We start from the raw sequence: 18060 nt of genomic DNA, 5'->3' as shown, positions 1-18060 counted from the left end.
CACCTTTGTGTTTCAGCAGTAGAACGAAACTTTGCCAAAGATCCATTTTTAAGTGTGATTCTGAGTCGAGCTGGGTAGCGAAGGGAACCCTGGTTAAAAATCTCGGACATAACCTCATAACATGATTTGGGTAATCTGCAACAAACCTAATCTTCCAATCGTGCCTCTTCGACGAGATTCGTGTATTAATTAACTGTATTAACAGTCCCTTTGTTTTAAATTCATGCAAACCGATTATTACTAATCTTGGTCTATCTCTGCTAGGGAGTTCTAAACACGGGATACCTGTGAACTCGATCAATCATAGGCGAAGACGCCAACATTTCCGGAAATAATTCTTGTACAAAGTTTGCAAACAATTCCATAGGATTATTACCGTCGGTTAACCCTTCGAGACTCAGAACCCGTAAGTTGTTCCTTCTACTTCTATATTCTATGTTGACAATCTTCTATCTTATCTTTCGTTAGATTTCGATTGCTTTTTCATAAATCTTTGGTAGTTTATCCACTTCCGTTTGCAGAAACAAAAAACATTGCTTCATTATTTTTATGCGTTTATCGTGTTCATTAACAGTTTGTTGAATAGAATTCAATTTACCATATATTACTTTAAAATCACAGCTGAATTGTTGAAACTTCTCAGAGGCTTCTCGTGTATGCATTGCAGCAAATCCACAATGGAATCCAAAGAGGCAGGGGATCATCTTTTTTAGTACCTCTGCCACTCCGTGTAGCCATAATGAAAAAAATATGACACTTAAAAAAGAAGTTTCAAGACAGGTTGGAAATAGGAAGATAACTAGAGTTGGAGCAACGGCAGATTGCTGTTACTCCATCAGCTACCACCAGGAAATCAGAAACTGCTGATTTAATAGGATTCTCACGCACGACAGTCAGTTTAGAGTTTACCGAGAAGGGTGAGATAAAAACCATCCTGTTCTGTGGGTGAAAATGTCTTGTAAGGAGAGAGGTCATAGGAACATGGAGACTACTTGGTGAAAGAGGTGTGTACAGTTTTGGTCGCCCATTGCAGGAAAGATGTCGAGGCTTTGCAGAGGGTGTAGAGGAGATATACCAGAATGCTGCCCATATTAGAGAGCATCGTCTACTACGAGAGGTTAAATCGTCTACACTTGGGTTATTTTCACTGGGGTGGCGGGGTGACGTTTAGAAGATAAAAGAAAGGCATGGATGTTCAGTATGATTCCCAGGGTTGACATGTCTGATACCAAGAGGGCGTGCATTTAAAGTGAGAGGGCGTCATCCGAAGGAGATACAAAGGCTAGGTTAATTGCACAGACAATTGGTTAATAGGTTAATTGTCTGGCTCACGCTGCCCGGAATGGTGGTAAGTGTAGATAGGTTAGAGACCTTTAAGAGATGTTTAGGTAGGTAAAATGAACATAAAGGGAGTTTATTGTGTAGGCGGAGGGTGCTTGGTTAATTGGCCATGCATCGACTGATAGAATTGATACCGAACATTGTAGGCCGAGTGGTCTCTGTTCTATGTACTGAGAGATTAAAATAAGAGTGTAGCGAAGACTCCACTGCTGAACAAAATTGCATCCGACTGTCCACTGTCTCTGTAGTCAGGGGATATCGGTCGGACGTCTGGCCACGAGGAACTCCCTCAGACATTCGTATTTGAGGTGAGGTTGGGGGTTGGAGACTGGGTCTCCAAATCCAGCCTCTGCTCGACGAAAGCCAGATGGAGTGAAGCGAGGAGGGAGCGCTTGATGACCTGGTGGAATTCGCGGCCAGCGAAGACATAGAGAAGGGGGTTGAGAGCGCTGTTGAAGGAGGCCAGGGCTATAGCGACTAATGACAGGTCCGGGGGAATCGGTGTGGTGAAGGTTGAAACGAGGTCGCAGACAGAGTTGGGGATCCAACAGATCATAAAGGTGACGACAACGGCGATGGTGAGCCGAACAGGTTTCTTAGATTTGGCGAACCTGCTCCCTTGCAGCCTAAAGCCGACCAGGGAATAGCTGGTGATCATAATTAGAAGGGGAAAACCGAAGATGAAAATAAACCAAAATGGCTCCAAGACGGTCGATTCCTTCCTCCAATCCTGAATCAGGTGGGCAGGCAGATACATGACGAAGGCTAGGATCCAAACGCCGACGCAGGCCGCACGAGCCCATGTGAGGCTCAGATGTTGCTGGAACCACGTGGGCCGAGTAATAGCCAGGCAGCGGAAGATGCTGATCAGGCATAACAGATAAATGCTGGCCGATGCGTTGAGGAACGTCACGGTTCCAATAAATTTCCAGGAAAAGTAGGGTTTGTACCCAGAGTAGATCATTGTGATGTTGACCATGTTGAAGGGAAGGGTGAGGCAATAGATCAGGTCAGCCAGAGCCAGGTTCAGGAAACACACCGTGTGGACCTTACTCTTCATTTTGAAGCCCGTCACCCAGATGACTGCGCTGTTGCCCGGGACGCCCAATAGGACGGTGAGGGTAAAGATAAATATTGACACGACGGAAGTTGCTCCCCACTCCATTCTGTTTCCATCGGCCGTGGAATTGTGGGAGCAGAGATTCCTAGCGAGCGTCGAACCGGTCACTCCTTCGGAGAACGACATTGTCGGATCTGGTGGAGGAGATATTGTGGAAGTGAGTGGGGTGCAGAATGGAGAGGCGGTGAGTACAGGGGGAGAGGCGAGAGCGAATAGGGAAGGAGAGGAAGCTGAGCAGAGATGGGGTGTAATACGGAACAGAAACCTGACACATTACAACGGCAGTGAAGGCGGCGGCAGTCTGCTGTGAGACCAGAGTCGTCTCGCATTCCAAGCCATTGGACCATGACCGGCACGTCCCCGATCTGTCAACGACCAAGTGATGTATGGCCCGTGCATTAGATTCCCCACTTCAGACAAAGTCACGCGCGGCCGATCTCCATTGAGGGAATGCACCCGAACACTGCCGTATTGTGGGTCCTGTATCGGCCTCTGGTGCCCGCCGAGGACTCACGGATGACAATCCCTTAGAATAATATTCTACTGGACTCCAACGATCAATCTACTACCAGTACTAATTCTTGCTCCCGTGACCGTGCCGGATTCCCGCGGGTACTTCGCTTTCCTCCCACATTCCAAAAACGCTCTGGCTCTTAGGCTAATTGACCTTCGTGAAATTTCCTGTGTTTAGCCAGGTGGTTTGCTGGGCAGTGCGGCTCGTTGGTCCGGAATTGCCTTTACTAGACAGTAATTTATTAACTTGTTGCATTGCACTGTCACCAAAAGAGCAACACATTACAGGCATACTGTGTGTGAGTGACGATAAACCTGATTCTGATTTGGGTCTTAGTAGTGGACTGAGTCTGGTAACGGGGCTGGGAGAAGGGAATCAAACTTGGAGAAAAGGGGATGGGGCATAGGAGGAAGCAGAAAGCACCAAAGTGTCATTCTGTAATAGTCAACAAACTATTTTTTTTTAGAATCAGATGACCATCACTACTGTCTCAGTTCAGTGCGTGTTTGCATCCGCGCCAGCAGCCGCCTCCAACACCGACTCTGGCATTCCTTCTCTGGCACCTGTCCCACATCCCTCCCACGGCGCTTCACCCTCGACAGTCCCAGCATCCTTTGCTTCTGCCCGACGCTCTCCGGTCTCCGTTGACAAATATAGTACTGTGCAAAAGTGGCAGTGACTCTCAATACAGAAATGTGCCCAGGACGTTTGCAGAGTCCTGCCAGAACACAGAATAATTCAGCACAGGAGTACTCCACAATTTTGTACCGAAACAATTAAATTAGTCTTCACATGCCTACGCAACTAATGGTGTCTGCTGACACAATGTCAGTTTCCCTCATATTCATGTTGCCATCCAGAAGGCTCTCAACAGTCTCAATGTATCTGCCTCCACCATCACTCTTTGAACGCATTCCAGGCACCCACCGCTCTGTGGAAAAAGAAATACCCTTCGCGTCTCCTTTGATCTTACCCCTTCTCACCTTAAATTCCCGCCGTCTGGTACTGGCCATTTCAACACTGGGGAAATAGACACTGTCTGTCCATCTCTGCCTCCCATCACTTTATAAACGACTTCTACCAATATCACCATTACTACCATTACCAACACGACCAATATTACCAGTATTCCTGGCTGTAAGTTCAGTACAGAAACAGGTTCTTGGCCTATCTTACAATGCCCACCATTTCCCCATTTACATTAATCCATCTTGCATCCCTTTGGAACCGTGACTGCGTATGTCTCTTCTATTCACGTGTCTGCGCAAATACCTCTTACAGGTACTCATTGCATATGATGTTTGTCACCTCCCCTGGCAGCAACGTTCAATGTGTCAGTTCATGATGGACGACATGGTAGCGCAGTGTTAATTACAGACTCTGCTGCAGCGCCAAAAAACCCGGTTCATCTCCTGCCGCTGTCTGCAGGGAGTTTAGAATTTGTTCCCGCTATCGCGTGGGTTTGTTCAGAGTGCACCAGCTTCCTTACACATAAGATTATAATTCCATAAGATATAGGAACAGAATTAGTCCATTTGGGTCAATGAATCTGCTCCGCCATATTCATTTTCAGCCCCAGTCTCTTCCCTTCCCATTGGTTACGAGCATGCCACGATCAATCAAGAAGCTATCACCTCCGTCTTAAAAATACAGAAACATGCAGCTCTCCGTAGCAATGAATGTCATACATTCCCCACTCTCTGGCTACAGAAATTTAGCAGAAACTCCTTTCTAAAAGGATGGACCTCCCTCCTGAGGCTGTGTCGTTTGCTCTTAGCCTCCCACAACATAGGAAACATCTACTACATATCGACAGCATCGAGGACTTTCAACAGTTCACCGGTTTCAACTAAGTCACCTGTCATTCTTCTGAAATTCAGTGAGTAGAAGACCGGGACCGCAAATTGTTTCTCATGTGATAAACCTTTAAATCCCTGAAGGCTTGAGACTCTGGTAGGTTAATTGATCACATGGGTGTATTTGGGCGCGGCGGTCTCGTAGGGCCGGAGAGGCTTGTTACAGTACTGTAACTCAAAATCGAACTGACATTTAGAACAAACATAAAAAAAAAACTATCCCTTATATTCGACTTAACTCTCCTATCCTCAAGATAAATACAGTATATGCCTTCCTGTTAATGTTGCTCCTACCATGGGAAAGCGATTCTGTATACACAGTCTCTGTATCTGTTGTTTTAATTTATTTTGTCAGGGGTTCGGTCAGTGTCCTACGATCCCCATGGAAAACAAACCTCTGTAATCTCTGTAGTTCTCCTCGTGTTAACAACCCCACTGCCCTGCCTTCACTGTGTTATTTCTTGAAAAACCTTCCGAAAGTAGGAAGGCAGGGTTTCTTCCGCAACACAGCCACGATGATGATGCCTGATCGGACGCCACATTTACAGATCAATATAAAGCCCATGGAAATATATCTCACCTTTCACTGGAATCTCCGGCTCCGCCCCCGGTCCTTAGCAAATCTGGATACTTGCACTCTGGCGTTAAATTCGACGGTGGGGTTCCTTGGGTACTCCAGGTACATCAAGGAGTTGTGTCTTGTGGGGAATTTGGATGCTGATTTAGCAAAGGTGGGGTCTTTATTCAGAATGAGCCGAAGAGATGAGTCAGTCCACCTCGGCCGAGACTGTTTGGGTTGGATGAGGAAGTTGAGCTGTTGACATCAGAAGATAATATTTTACTCAGAGAGCAGAGAAGAACAAAACATTTCCTTTTATTTTTGAGAAGTAAAGTAGATAAAGAGGGCACGTGGTAAATTTCTGAAATTAACCCTATATGAATCTTGCGAGGAGCCAGACTGCAGATTGTCTCTCTTTGTAAACCAACTGCCTCATATTCAGCACTATCACTCTTTTTCCCGTTACCCTGCCAAAAACATTCCCGAACAAATTCAGCGAACCTGCCCACAAGGATATTGGACCACCACACCACCCCCCCCCCCCGCGCGTTCTGGTGTAATCCGTTCCTTTTGTACAACCTATAACTTCCCCAAAGGAGATACCCATGATCTCGAAATCGGAACACCTGCCTGTACCCAATACCAGCTCATCAGCCGCATATTTACCTGGCAATTCTTCCTATCCTCATCATCACTGGCACATGCCAGAGCCAGCAATCCAGTGATTCCTACCCTGGTAGTCTTGATTCTCAGCTTTCTACCGAGCTTTCTGAAATCTCTTCAGCAGTTCCTCACTTTTTCTCCCTAGTTCATGGGTGCCAATGCGTACTAAGTCTTGTGGCAGTTCACACTCGCCATGGTACCATTCAGAGACATCACTGATCCTGGCACCGGGTAGGGGACATACCATTCTGGTGCTATTACCGCGCCCAGAGACCATCACCTCAATTTCCTTGATGGTCAACACTGCAGTCCTCTTCACCTCTCTGCTCTGCTGAGGTACAGCACTCAGATCCGGTCACTGTGCCCGTCCCTCCCTCGGTAATTCGTCCCATTCAACAATATTTAAATTTGTATACTTATTATTGAGCGGAACAGCTGCAGGAGTACACTGCACTGGCCGTGTATTCCCCATGCTTAACTGGTCTCCTGAATTCGGGAGCTGACTACCTGGTGGTAGCTCCTATCTGTCACTTCCCCATTCCCAAGCTGCAGCTCCAGTTTCTTAATACGTTGTCTGAGTAACTGCAACTCGGCGCTCCTGGTTCAGATGTGTTTATCTGGGCCGCCATAGGTCTCACAGACATCTGACATGCCACACGAAGAACGAAACATTTCCACTAAAGCCATTCTCACTAATTATGAGAAATTAAGAAAGAAGAACAAAGAGAGAGAATAACGTGCAAGATATACTTCTTGCACAGGACAGGAGTGCACAGGTCAGGAGGAATTAGATCCCAGCGGGGTCTAGCTACCCTTAGCATCAGGCCCCGTCAATTTGTCAGGGCAGAAGAGCCACCCTCATTTGGCTATGGAAAGTTTAAGGAGAAGTATACCCTCAGAGTTTGCGAGAACAGGGGCGCAAGAAGACTCTCTGACTGACCTCCCGGTGAAGACCCTTGGCATGGACACAACGATGAATCAAGAATCTGGCACCTCGATCTGTTCTTCAGACCTGTGGGCGCGGCTGGACTAAAGTAACATCAATTCCTGGCCTTAAAATTCATGAAGGACGGAAGAAATGCTTGCAAATCTCCAACCTAGGGCCCCGCATTGGCCAGATTCTGTTAAGAGGAACGTCAAAGCAGTCGGATGAAATTTAGGGGCAGGAAGAAACCCACAGTCCGCAAAGTATCAGCAACTTACGGGATGCGGAAGAAGTTTCAGGTACAAGCAGCAGTCCAAGACACAGCCAGGCACATCGTAAAGAGGAGAACATGCAAGGACGTAAGCCGTTGGTGAAATGGCCAAAGTCTAACAGCAAGGAGCGGGAAACCATCAATACAGATGTAAACCTGATCTTACGTGGTATCAAGGGATCAACAGAACAGAAGTTGGAGAAGATGGGCTTCGCAGGGTCCGAAGGTTGCGTTGAAACTCAGTTAAATTTTGAGTTTCTGACTCATTTGAAAAGGAATACAGACTTTTTGTGTCAGATGGACATGGTTCAGTGAATAAGGGGTTAACATAGGTGCCAGTGGAAATCGAGGGTTCTCAGTCACTTGAGTTAGACTATGTTCTATACGTTGGTGATGAGATGAAAACTATGAAAACTGGTGATTTAAACCTTATTAAAGATATTGAGAAGGGTGCTGTTTCTGGACTTTTGAATAAGGTGATATTGAAGTCTGGATTAGTTTCATGACCATTGACCTTGCTGAAGGAAGAGTGGTCTGCTGAGACAATTCATGTTGATTTGTTTACATATATTGCAGAATTTAAAGATAAACAACTTTGTGATGATGTCCAAGTTTGTGATTTGGAGGGTCAAGGTTCGGAGACTTCTAAAAAAAAGTGTTGTTTTGACCAAGAGAGACCATCGGCAGGTGCTATTATGGAAACATATAGAACAAGAGAACTTGAAGATAGAATTCATGACATGTTTGGAACAAAAGACTTGTCTGGAAGTTCAGCCAATGGGTTTAGTTGAGAAAACATGAGTGGTGGGTTTGCACTTGTGCTGGGTAAAGTTCAGGCCGTCATTGAAAGCCCTGTTCGAACTGATCACGTGATGTTTAATTGTTCGGTGGTGAAGTGCAAAAGAGAAAATGGATGACCAGACGGCATTTTCTATTTAACAGGATCTGACATTGCAGGAATTTGACTTTTTTTGTAACAAAGTATGTGAATGGTAAAGACAATATCAAATCAGGTGAAGTCAACTTTTATTGTCATTTCGACCATAACCATTTATTGGTACAGTGCATATAAAAATGAGACAACGTTTTACAGGACCATGGTGTTACATAACACTGTACAAAAACCTAGACTGAACTCCGTAATAAAAAAAAAAACACAGAGAAAGCTACACTAGACTACAGTCCTACACTGGACTGCATAAAGTGCACAAAAACAGTGCAAGCATTACAATAAATAATAAACAGGACAGTAGGGCAAGCTGTCAGTTCAGGCTTCCGGTATTGAGGTGTTTGATAGCTTGGGGGAAGAAACTGTTATAAACTCTGGTCCTGAGAGCCCGAATACTTCGGAGCCTTTTCCGAGAGGTGCATGGGGTCCTTCATAATGCTGTTTCCGTTGCGGATGCAGCGTGTAGTGTAAGTATCCGTGATGGCGGGAAGAGAGACCCCGATGATCTTCTCAGTTGACCTCACTATCCGCTGCAGGGTCTTGCGATCCGAGATGATGTAATTTCCGAACCAGGCAGTAATCAGCTGCTCAGGATGCTCTCAGTACAACCACTGTGGAATGTGATGAGGATGGGGTGTGGGAGATGGACTTTCCACAGCCTTCACAAAAAGCAGAGACGCTGCTGCGCTTTCTTTGTTATGGAGCTGGTGTTGAGAGATCAGGTGAGATTCTCTGTCAGGTGAACACCAAGAAAATTGGTATTCTTTACGATCTCTATCAAGGAGCCTTCGATGTTCAGCGGGGAGTGGTCGCTCCGTGCCCTCCTGAAGTCAACAACAATCTCTTTGTTTTGTTCACATTAAGAAACAGGTTATTGGTCCTGCACCAGTCCGTTAGTCGCTGTACCTCCTCTCTGTAAGCTGACTCGTCTTTCTTGCTGATGTGACCCACCATGGTTGCGTCATCGGCGAATTTGATGATGGGTCAGCAGAGTGAATAGCAGTGGACTGAGCACGCAACCCTGGGGAGCCCCCGTACTCAGTGCGATCGTGTTGGAGATGATGCTTCCGATTCGGACTGACTAAGTTCTCCCAGTCAGGAAGTCTAGGATCCAGTTGCAGAGGGAGGTGTTCAGTCCCAATAGACTCAGCTTTCCAATCAGTTTCTGAGGGATGATTGTGTTGAATGCTAAACTAATGTCTATGAACAGCAGCGTATGTGTCTTTTTTGACCAGGTGGCTTAGGGCCAGGCGAAGGGTGGTGGCAATGGCGTCATCTGTTGAGCAGTTGGGACGGTACGCAAACCACAGCGGTCCAGTGAAGGGGCGGCAGGGTCTTGATATACCTCATGACAAGCCTTTCGAAACACTTCATGAAGATGGATGTAATTGCAGCAGTATGGTGGTCATTTAGGCAGGACACTGAAGACTTCTTCGGCACGGGGACAATGGTGGCGCCCTTGAAGCACGTTGGAACGTGCTCAGGGAGATGTTGAAGATGTCAGTGAGAACATATGCTTGCTGGTCTGCACATCTTCTGAGCACTCTACCAGGGATGTTGTCTGGTCCAGCAGACTTCAGTGGGTTGACCCTGCACAGGGTTCTTCTCACGTCAGCCACGGAGAGACGCAGCACCTGGTCATTCGTAGACCATCAGGATGTGCGTTCTGCAGTTCTCTGATGGCCCCGTAAGGTTCACAGAGCGCCTCCTTAGCATGAGCGTTGGGGGCAATGTAGACACCGAATATAAGGACAGAGGTGAATTCCCGTGGCAAATAAAATGGTCTGCATCGAACTGCCACAAACTCCACTAACGATGAGCAGCGTCTGGAAACCAGCACAGAGTTCCTTCACCATTCTGTGTCGATATAAACACCGACACCGCCACCGCGAGACTTACCGGAGACAGCTGCATCTCTGTCCGAACGAAACAAAGCTAGCCCGTCTAGCTCTATGGCAGCGTCCGAAATCCCATCAGTGAGCCATGTCTCTGTGAAGACAAACGCGGAGCCAGCTCTGTACTCCCGCCGAGTATTACGTTGAAGTCGGATGTAGTCCATATTATTGTCCAGGAAGCGGACATTGGAGAGCAGAATGGACGGGAGAGCCGGCCGACTAAGGATTCGCTTTTAGCCTGGCACGGACCCCTGCCCGTTTGCCTCGCTTCTGCTTCCTCGAACATCACTTTCGACGTCTCCATATCCGGCTCCAGCAACAGGCAAGTCTGAAGAATGTAGCCCCATCCCCTCAGCACGCCGGCGTCGCGTAACTCAGCCAGCAGATCTTTGTGGAGGTTTGTTTTTGGGCGATCTCTGTATTGTAGTAATATCTGGCGATTGTAGATAGCCGCTCTGTGTCGTAATCGAAAATTGTGTATCAAACTTAAAATAGAAAATTAGGGTAACACCAGGACTGAAAGGCCGCTGCTGCCGTGCCGCGCCGCTTCATGGTAGACTCATATAATGGTAGACTGATTGTCTGGATGTTAAGTTTAAAAGTGAAATAGAAATTAGTAATTTTATACCCTTTGCTATGTTACCTGATAATGCGCATGTATTGCTTCAAGCTGTATAATGGATGGTTAGACAAGAAGTTTGCTCCTTGATCAAAATTTTACCCAAAAGAAGGGAGGTGTGACAAGATCCCAAGGTTTATTCATTATGGACTGTGCCTTTAAAAAGAGAGAGTGTTGGTGTACTCTAATTCAGAAAAAGAGAGCACCGAGCAGCTCGTGAGTCGCCATGGCAACCGAAGGGCGGAGCTATATAATGGACAGCTGGCGTGCAGCATGTTTGGGATACATACAATGACAGCTGGCTTTTCATACAGCCACTCGAGACACAAACAGAAAAACAGCAGAAATAGACACTGGATGAGCTTTGAGTGCCCACGAAAGCGTGGATTTGCTGGCAGTGTGGGAAAGGGGTGACCGGAGGAAGGCTATCGGTGTGTTTAACTCTTGCCTGGGTTGATATCTTCATCGTGTGAAGACGGTATACTTTTGTGTGGTCACAGTCGGTAACTTTAGCAGGACTTCGGAGGACAATCGACGCATCGGCTTCCTTGGAAAACAAAACACCCCCCTCTCTCTCTCCTCAGTTCTACTCAACTCAATATCACGAAGTGTACTGACTTCATTCTTGAACCATCATAAGACTGTATCATTTACCAGGGAAGCTTTAAGAAGTTTGGGTTTTTATATCTACACACTTATATATGGGTAACCTCTGTTAACCTGATTGATTTATCTGGATTTATATTAATATATTACTTAGTACTTAGATACTAAAAAAACGAGTGTTTAGCCTACAGCAAAACCAGTCTCCAGGTGTATTCCATTTCTGGTGTTTTTTTAAAACCGTTATGTGGTAAGTAACACCCTTCCCGTAGTAGTAACGAGAAAAGGGCTTGCATCCAGGTGATGAGGATTTTTAATGATGAACGCCGCCCTCTTGAAGATGTCCTTGATGGTTGGAAGAGATCAAAGGTTCATTTTTATTTTCAGAGTCCGCATGTATGATATGTATTTGATATTTGTCTGCTCCAAGTAGCCATTAAATAAGGAAAGAACATGGTTGTTGATGAAAGAAAACATGTCAACTCCCCCCACCCTAACCGGCACGACAAAGAAAATAAACAAAACGCCTGGACCCCAAAATCCCCCCCTCACCTGCAGGAAAATAAACAGCCATAATAACAATCAAATTCCCCCAACACTGCCTCTTACACACAAAACTTAACAGGTCAGCACCCCCCACCCCGCCAATCCCCCTCAAGAAAGAAACACCGGAAAACTGAAGGAAACCAATACAAAATACAGTCCAATGATCACAGTAAACTCAAAATATGGAAAAGGGGTATTTAGATGAGTGTAGGTACTCGGTGAAGTGCTGTCCCAGTCTTGGCCGTGTTTCACCGATGAACTGGAGGCAACATCGGGAGCGCCGATCACGGTAAATGACCCCAACAGACTTTCAGGTCAAATGCCGCCTCACCTACGCTCCGCCCGCCAGACGAAGTGGGATCTCCCAGTGGCCACCCACTCTAATTCCACTTCCCATTCCGATATGTCAGTCCATCGCCTCCTCCACTGTCGCGTTGAGGACACATTCTGGTTCGAGTAACAGTACCTTAGGTTTCTCCTGGATAGCCTCCAACCTGATGGCATGAGCAGCGATTTATCGAACTTATGGTACCCCCTCCCCCCCACAAACACACACACACACACATACACACATACACACACACATCTATTACAGCACAGCTGGTTTCCTTTAGCGAACAGATAATAAAACTCGGGTGTCTCAGCCCTGCTTTGCCGTTTCGTTGGTCGACACAAGTGTGAGTAAACCCCGTTTCCTGATTCCTTGGGACTGTCAGTTCTGAGCTCCGCATCATTTACTGGGTACTTTACGTAAACCTTGTCTCCATCTAAAGACTGTCCTGGATACCGGTTCCCCGTTCGCGACTGTGCTAACGCCTCACGACTCTGCATCCGCGCCTGTGTCCTGCAATTGGATTCGTCCTCAGCCTCATCCTTGCAACACCCTTCCCACGCCCATCCATCAGCATTCCGCATCCCCCTGACAGTTGGAGATCCTACTGCTTCAGGCAGACAGAACGTAGATACCCGGCGGACTGGACTCACAATCTAATACTGCCATCTCCAACAGGATCCCACCACCAAGCATATCTTTGCCTCCTATTTCCCCACGTTCTGCTTTCCGCAGGGACTGTTTCCTATGTTATTCCCTTGTCCATTTGTCCCTCTCTACTAATCTCCCTTCTTCATTTATTGCTTTGTGTTTCTCTCTCCTCTGCCCCACCTTTTAAATCTACTCCTCAGATTTTCGTTTCTCCTGTCCTGCCAAAAGGTGTCGGCCCGAATTTTCAACTGTTCTGTTTTTCCATAGATGCTGCCTGGCCTGCTGAGTTCTACCAGCAATTTGTGTGTGTTGCTAAGATATTTCGCATGGTGTGGGAGTCTAGGACCAGAGGACACAACCTCAGGGTAGAAGGTCATTCATTTAAAACAGAAATGGGGAGAATTATTTTCAGGCAGAATGTGATGCAATTTTGGAACTTATTACCACAGGCAGCTGTGGAGGCCAGGGCGTTGGTGCATTTAAGGCAGAGCTTGGTCTGTTCTTGATTGATCACGGCATCAAATGTTACGGGGAGAAGGCCGGGAAGTCGGGCTGAGTAGGGGAGAAAAGGATCAGCACGATTGAATAGCAGAGCAGACATGACGGGCCAAATGACCTAATTCTGCTCCTATGCCTTACGGTCATCTGGTCTTCAAATCACCACAAATCCTGGCAGCCTCAAGCCCTTTGAATCTGGGGCAGCTGGTGTTGCTCACAGGCTCCACTCAACCTTCGTCGAATGTCTTCAGCCTCCATATGATTTTGCTCACTGGCTACGTTGTCATGGACAGTATAAGGAACCGGACGGGAGTTGTAAAACTTGGGTGTGGCATTTTCATTGAACACTATTTTACCCTTGACATGTTTTCGTTTCCCAATGCCGTCCCTGAACACCGCAGTGGTATTAAACAATAATCCCCTGAATTCACTTTCAGTTGATGAGTAAGTGGAATGTCAATTGATTTATCTCCAAAATAGTTGTCTTCGCCAATCAGCCCCCTACAACGCTGGCCCTGGTGGTTTTACTACAGACAGGGGCAAGACTCGTTGCTTTCTGTGGGAAAGCTAGATCTGGATCCACAAAATAAAGTCCCCTTGGATCCCATGGCTCCTTACTTTCTCAATAAGTAAGGAGCCATGGGATCCAAGGGAACTTTATTTTGTAGATCCAGAACTAGCTTTCCCACAGAAAGCAACGAGTGGTTGTAGACGGGTGACATTGTGAGTGGAGACTGGTGACAAGTGGTGTGCTCAGGGATCTGTTCTGGGACCCTTACTCTTCGTGATTTTTATAAATGACCTGCATGAGGAAGTGGAGAGATGATTTAGTAAGTTGCTGATGGCAGAAAGGTTGTGGTGTTGTGGATGGTGTGGAGGGCTGTCAGAAGTTACAACGGGACATTGATAGGATGCAATACTGGGCTAAGAAGTGGCAGATGGAGTTCAAACCTGATAAGTGTGAAGTGGTTCATTCTGGTAGGTCAAATATGATGGCAGAATATAGTATTAATGGTTATACTCTTGGCAGTGTGGAGGATCAGAGGGATCTTGGGGTCCGAGTCCAGAGCACTGTCAAAGCAGCTGCGCAGGTGGACTCTGTAGTTAAGAATGCCTATTGTGTATTGGAATTGAATGTAGCAGGCGAGAGGTAAAGCTGCAACTATATCGGACCTTGGTCAAACCCCACTTGGATTACTCTGCTTAGGGCTGGTCGCCTCACTACAGGAAGGAAATGAAAACCGTAGAAAGGATGCCGAAGAGAGTTACAAAGATGTTGCCTGGATTGGGGAGCATGCCTTATGAGTGAACTCGGACTTTTCTCCTTGGAGCGAAGGATTATGAGAGGTGACCTGATAGAGGTGTATAAGCTGATGAGAGGCATTGCTTTTGTGCAGTCAGAGGCTTTTTCCCAGTGCTGAAATGGCTGCCACAGGAGGGCACAGGTTTAAGGTCCTTGGGAGTACTTACAGAGGAGATGTCAGGTGTAAGCCTTTTTACGAAGAGAGTGCTGAGTGCGTGGAATGTGCTGCCGGCAACTCTGGTGGAGGGTCTTTTAAGAGACTTTGGGAGAGGTACATGGCGCATAGAAAAATTGAGTGCTATGGGTAGGGACATGCACGGAACAACTTTGTGGGTCAGCGTACCCGTATTTTGCTGTAGGGTTTCTATGTTTCTGAGTAGTTTTTACAGTATATGGTGCATGCACTCTATAAAGATACAGTCGAAAGGAGCATAAACATGAGTTTACTTCAAAATGTCCACGAACCTTTTATTAAGACTACTAAAAGCTTAAGATTCACATATATTGCTGTTCAAAGGCAAATAAAGAAATAACTGACATCTTATCTCTTGTGCTTTTCATATCAGAAGGAAAGGAAAAACACCTTGTTTGCAGGAAGTGGTATATGTACACTAGTGTACTGCGACTGTAGAGGGCGCCAATCTTCCAAACACAACGGGGCCAAAACACTGAGGTGATAGCACGGAATATACATTATGGACGGAATTCCCGGCGACTTTAATGCCTGAATTCAACGTTGGAATGCCCACTGAAAGTAGATGGGGTGGGTGGGTATGATTTACGACCAGCGGTTTTCCGCCCAGAGCAGTGCCAGGAATTTCAGTTGTTTGTGATATATATATATCAATAACATGGATGGATATGCAAATAGGTGGGTAATCATGTTTGAAAACGCTACATGGGTTTGGTTGTGCTGTGCGCCATGAAGGATCTATCAAAGGATCCAGCACATACTGTGCCTATGTCATCGGCACGCTGGATTTTGTTATGTGTGCTTTTCGATGGCATGGTCTCCAGAGGGATTTGCGAGGCTGCCCTGGATTATCTGGAGAAACGGAAGCTGGCGAGACAGGCAGGAACTGTGGTATGTTCTCCAAGATGTTTGGGACAAACTACCAGACGATTTAAAAAAAAAATATCTACACGACAGTGGAAGTAAGAGAAGTGCTGGAGCTTTACAGGCAGAGGGTGGTAACACCAAATATAGATCTAATTTATTTATTTTTTATTTTTACTGCTCGTTATAGTATTATTTTGATATTTAGAAACTTTACAATTTGTTAAGCCACTTTATTAGGTGCAGCTGTATACCTGCTCGTTAATGCAATCATCTAATCAGTCAATCATATGGCAGCAACTACATGCATAAAAACATGCAGACATGGTCAAAATGTTCAATTTTTATTCAGACCAAACATCAGAATGGGAAGGAAACGTGATCTAAGTGACTCTGATTGGTCATGCCTGACAGATTATTTGAGGTATTTCAGACTCTGCTGATTTAATGGGATTTTCACGCACGACAGTCTGTTGAGTTTACGAGAAGGGTGCGAACAGAAAACATTATGTTCTGTGGGTGAAAATGACTTGTAAGGAGAGAGGCCATAGGAAAATGGAGACTACTTGGTGAAATAGGTGTATACAGTTTTTGGTCACCCATTTCAGGAAAGATGTCGAGGCTTTGCAGGGTGTGCACTGTATTAGAGAGCATCGTCTACTACGAGAGGTTGAACACACTTGGGTTATTTTCACTGGGGTGCCCGGATGAGGTTTAGAAGATCATGAAAGGCATGGATGTTCTGTATGATTCCCAGGGTTGAAATATCTGACATCAGGGGACGTGCATTTAAAGTGAGAGGGCGGCATTCCAACTTACTGCTCAGACAATGGTGTGTGCCTGGTATACGCTGCCTGGAATGGTGGTAAGTGTAGATAGGTTAGAGACCTTTAAGAGATGATTAGACAGGTAGAATCAGAATAAGGGAAGGATATCCCCACTGTGTAGGCAGACGGTATTTTGTTAATTGACCATTTATTGACTGATTGAATTGGTACGGTACATTGTTGGGAGAGTGGTCTAAGTTCTATGTTCTCAGAGATTAAAATAGCCTCCACTGCTGCCCATAACTGCACCCGACTGTTCACTGTGTCTGTAGTCAGGGGATATCGGTTGAATGTCTGGCCGCGAGGAACTCCCTCAGACATTCGTATTTAAGGTGAGGTTGGGGGTTTGAGACTGGGTCTCCAATTCTGGCTTCTGCTCGGCAAAGGCCAGATGGAGCGAGGCGAGGAGGGACCGCCTGAAGACCTGGTGGAATTCACGGCCAGCAAAGACATAGAGAAGGGGGTTGAGTGCGCTGTTGAAGGAGGCCAGGGCGACAGTGAATAATGACCAGTCCTGGGAAATCGGTGTGGTGAAGGCCGATAGGAGGTCGCACACAGCGTTGGGGATCCAACAGATCATAAAGGCCACGACCACGGTGATGATGAGGCGGACAGGCTTCTTCGATTTGGCGAACCTGTTCCCTTGCAGCCTCCAACCTATCAGTAAGTAACAAGTGATCATAATTAAAAAGGGGAGGCCGAAGGTAAAAACAAACCAAAAAGGCTCCAAGACGGTCGATTCCTTCTTCAAATCCGGAAGCAGGAGGACAGGTAAGCACATGACGATGGCTAGGATCCACACTCCGAAACAGGCCGCACGAATCCACGTGAGGCTCAGATATTGCTGGAACCACGTGGGCCGAGTAATAGCCACGCAGCGGCAGATGCTGATCAGACATAACAGATACGTGCTGGCGGATGCGTCGAGGAACATCAAGACTCCAATAAACTTACAGGAAAAGTAGGCGTTGTATCCGGAGTGGGTCAGGGAGATGTCGGCCATGCGGAAGGGAAGGGTCAGGCAATAGATCAGGTCAGTCAGAGCCAGAGTCAGGAAACATTCCGTGTGGACCTTATTCTTCATCTTGAAGACAATCACCCAGATGACGGCGCCGTTACCCGGGACCCCCAGTAGGAAGGTGAGGATGAATATGACCATTGACGTGATGGAAGCTGCTCCCCACTCCATGTTTACAACGGCCGTGGAATTCCCAGCGAGCGTCAAATTGCACACTTCTTCGGATAAGAACATTGTGAGATCTGGTGGAGGAGATATTGCGAAGTGAGATGGATACAGAATGGAGAGGCGGCGAATTCAGGAGGCGAGGCGAGAGCGAAGAGGGTAGGAGAGGAAGGGAGTAGAGATCGGGTCTAACGCAGAACAGAAACCTGACACACCGCAACGGCAGTGAAGGCGGCAGAGGTCTGCTGAGCGACCAGAGTCGTCTCGCATTCCAAGCCAAAGGACCCTGACCGGCACATCCCCGATCTGTCAACGACCATGTGATGCATGCCCGTGCATTAGCTTCCCC

The 18060-nt window shown here is 46.6% G+C and overlaps 2 protein-coding genes across 2 annotated transcripts; both read right to left on the bottom strand.

The window, feature by feature from the left end:
* Positions 1-1630: 1630 nt before the first annotated feature.
* Positions 1631-2587, bottom strand: LOC132380713 (C3a anaphylatoxin chemotactic receptor-like). Its single transcript, XM_059949702.1, has one exon. It carries the CDS (start codon positions 2585-2587, stop codon positions 1631-1633), a length of 957 nt encoding a protein of 318 aa, XP_059805685.1.
* A 14254-nt stretch (positions 2588-16841) lies between these two features.
* Positions 16842-17780, bottom strand: LOC132380712 (C3a anaphylatoxin chemotactic receptor-like). Its single transcript, XM_059949700.1, has one exon. The coding sequence runs from the start codon at positions 17778-17780 to the stop codon at positions 16842-16844; it is 939 nt and encodes a 312-aa protein (XP_059805683.1).
* Between the last annotated feature and the right edge of the window lie 280 nt (positions 17781-18060).

This window comes from Hypanus sabinus, chromosome 24 (assembly GCF_030144855.1).
Source record: "Hypanus sabinus isolate sHypSab1 chromosome 24, sHypSab1.hap1, whole genome shotgun sequence".
NCBI classification, from domain to species: Eukaryota; Metazoa; Chordata; class Chondrichthyes; order Myliobatiformes; family Dasyatidae; genus Hypanus; species Hypanus sabinus.
This window is presented reverse-complemented; position numbering and strand designations above follow the sequence as displayed.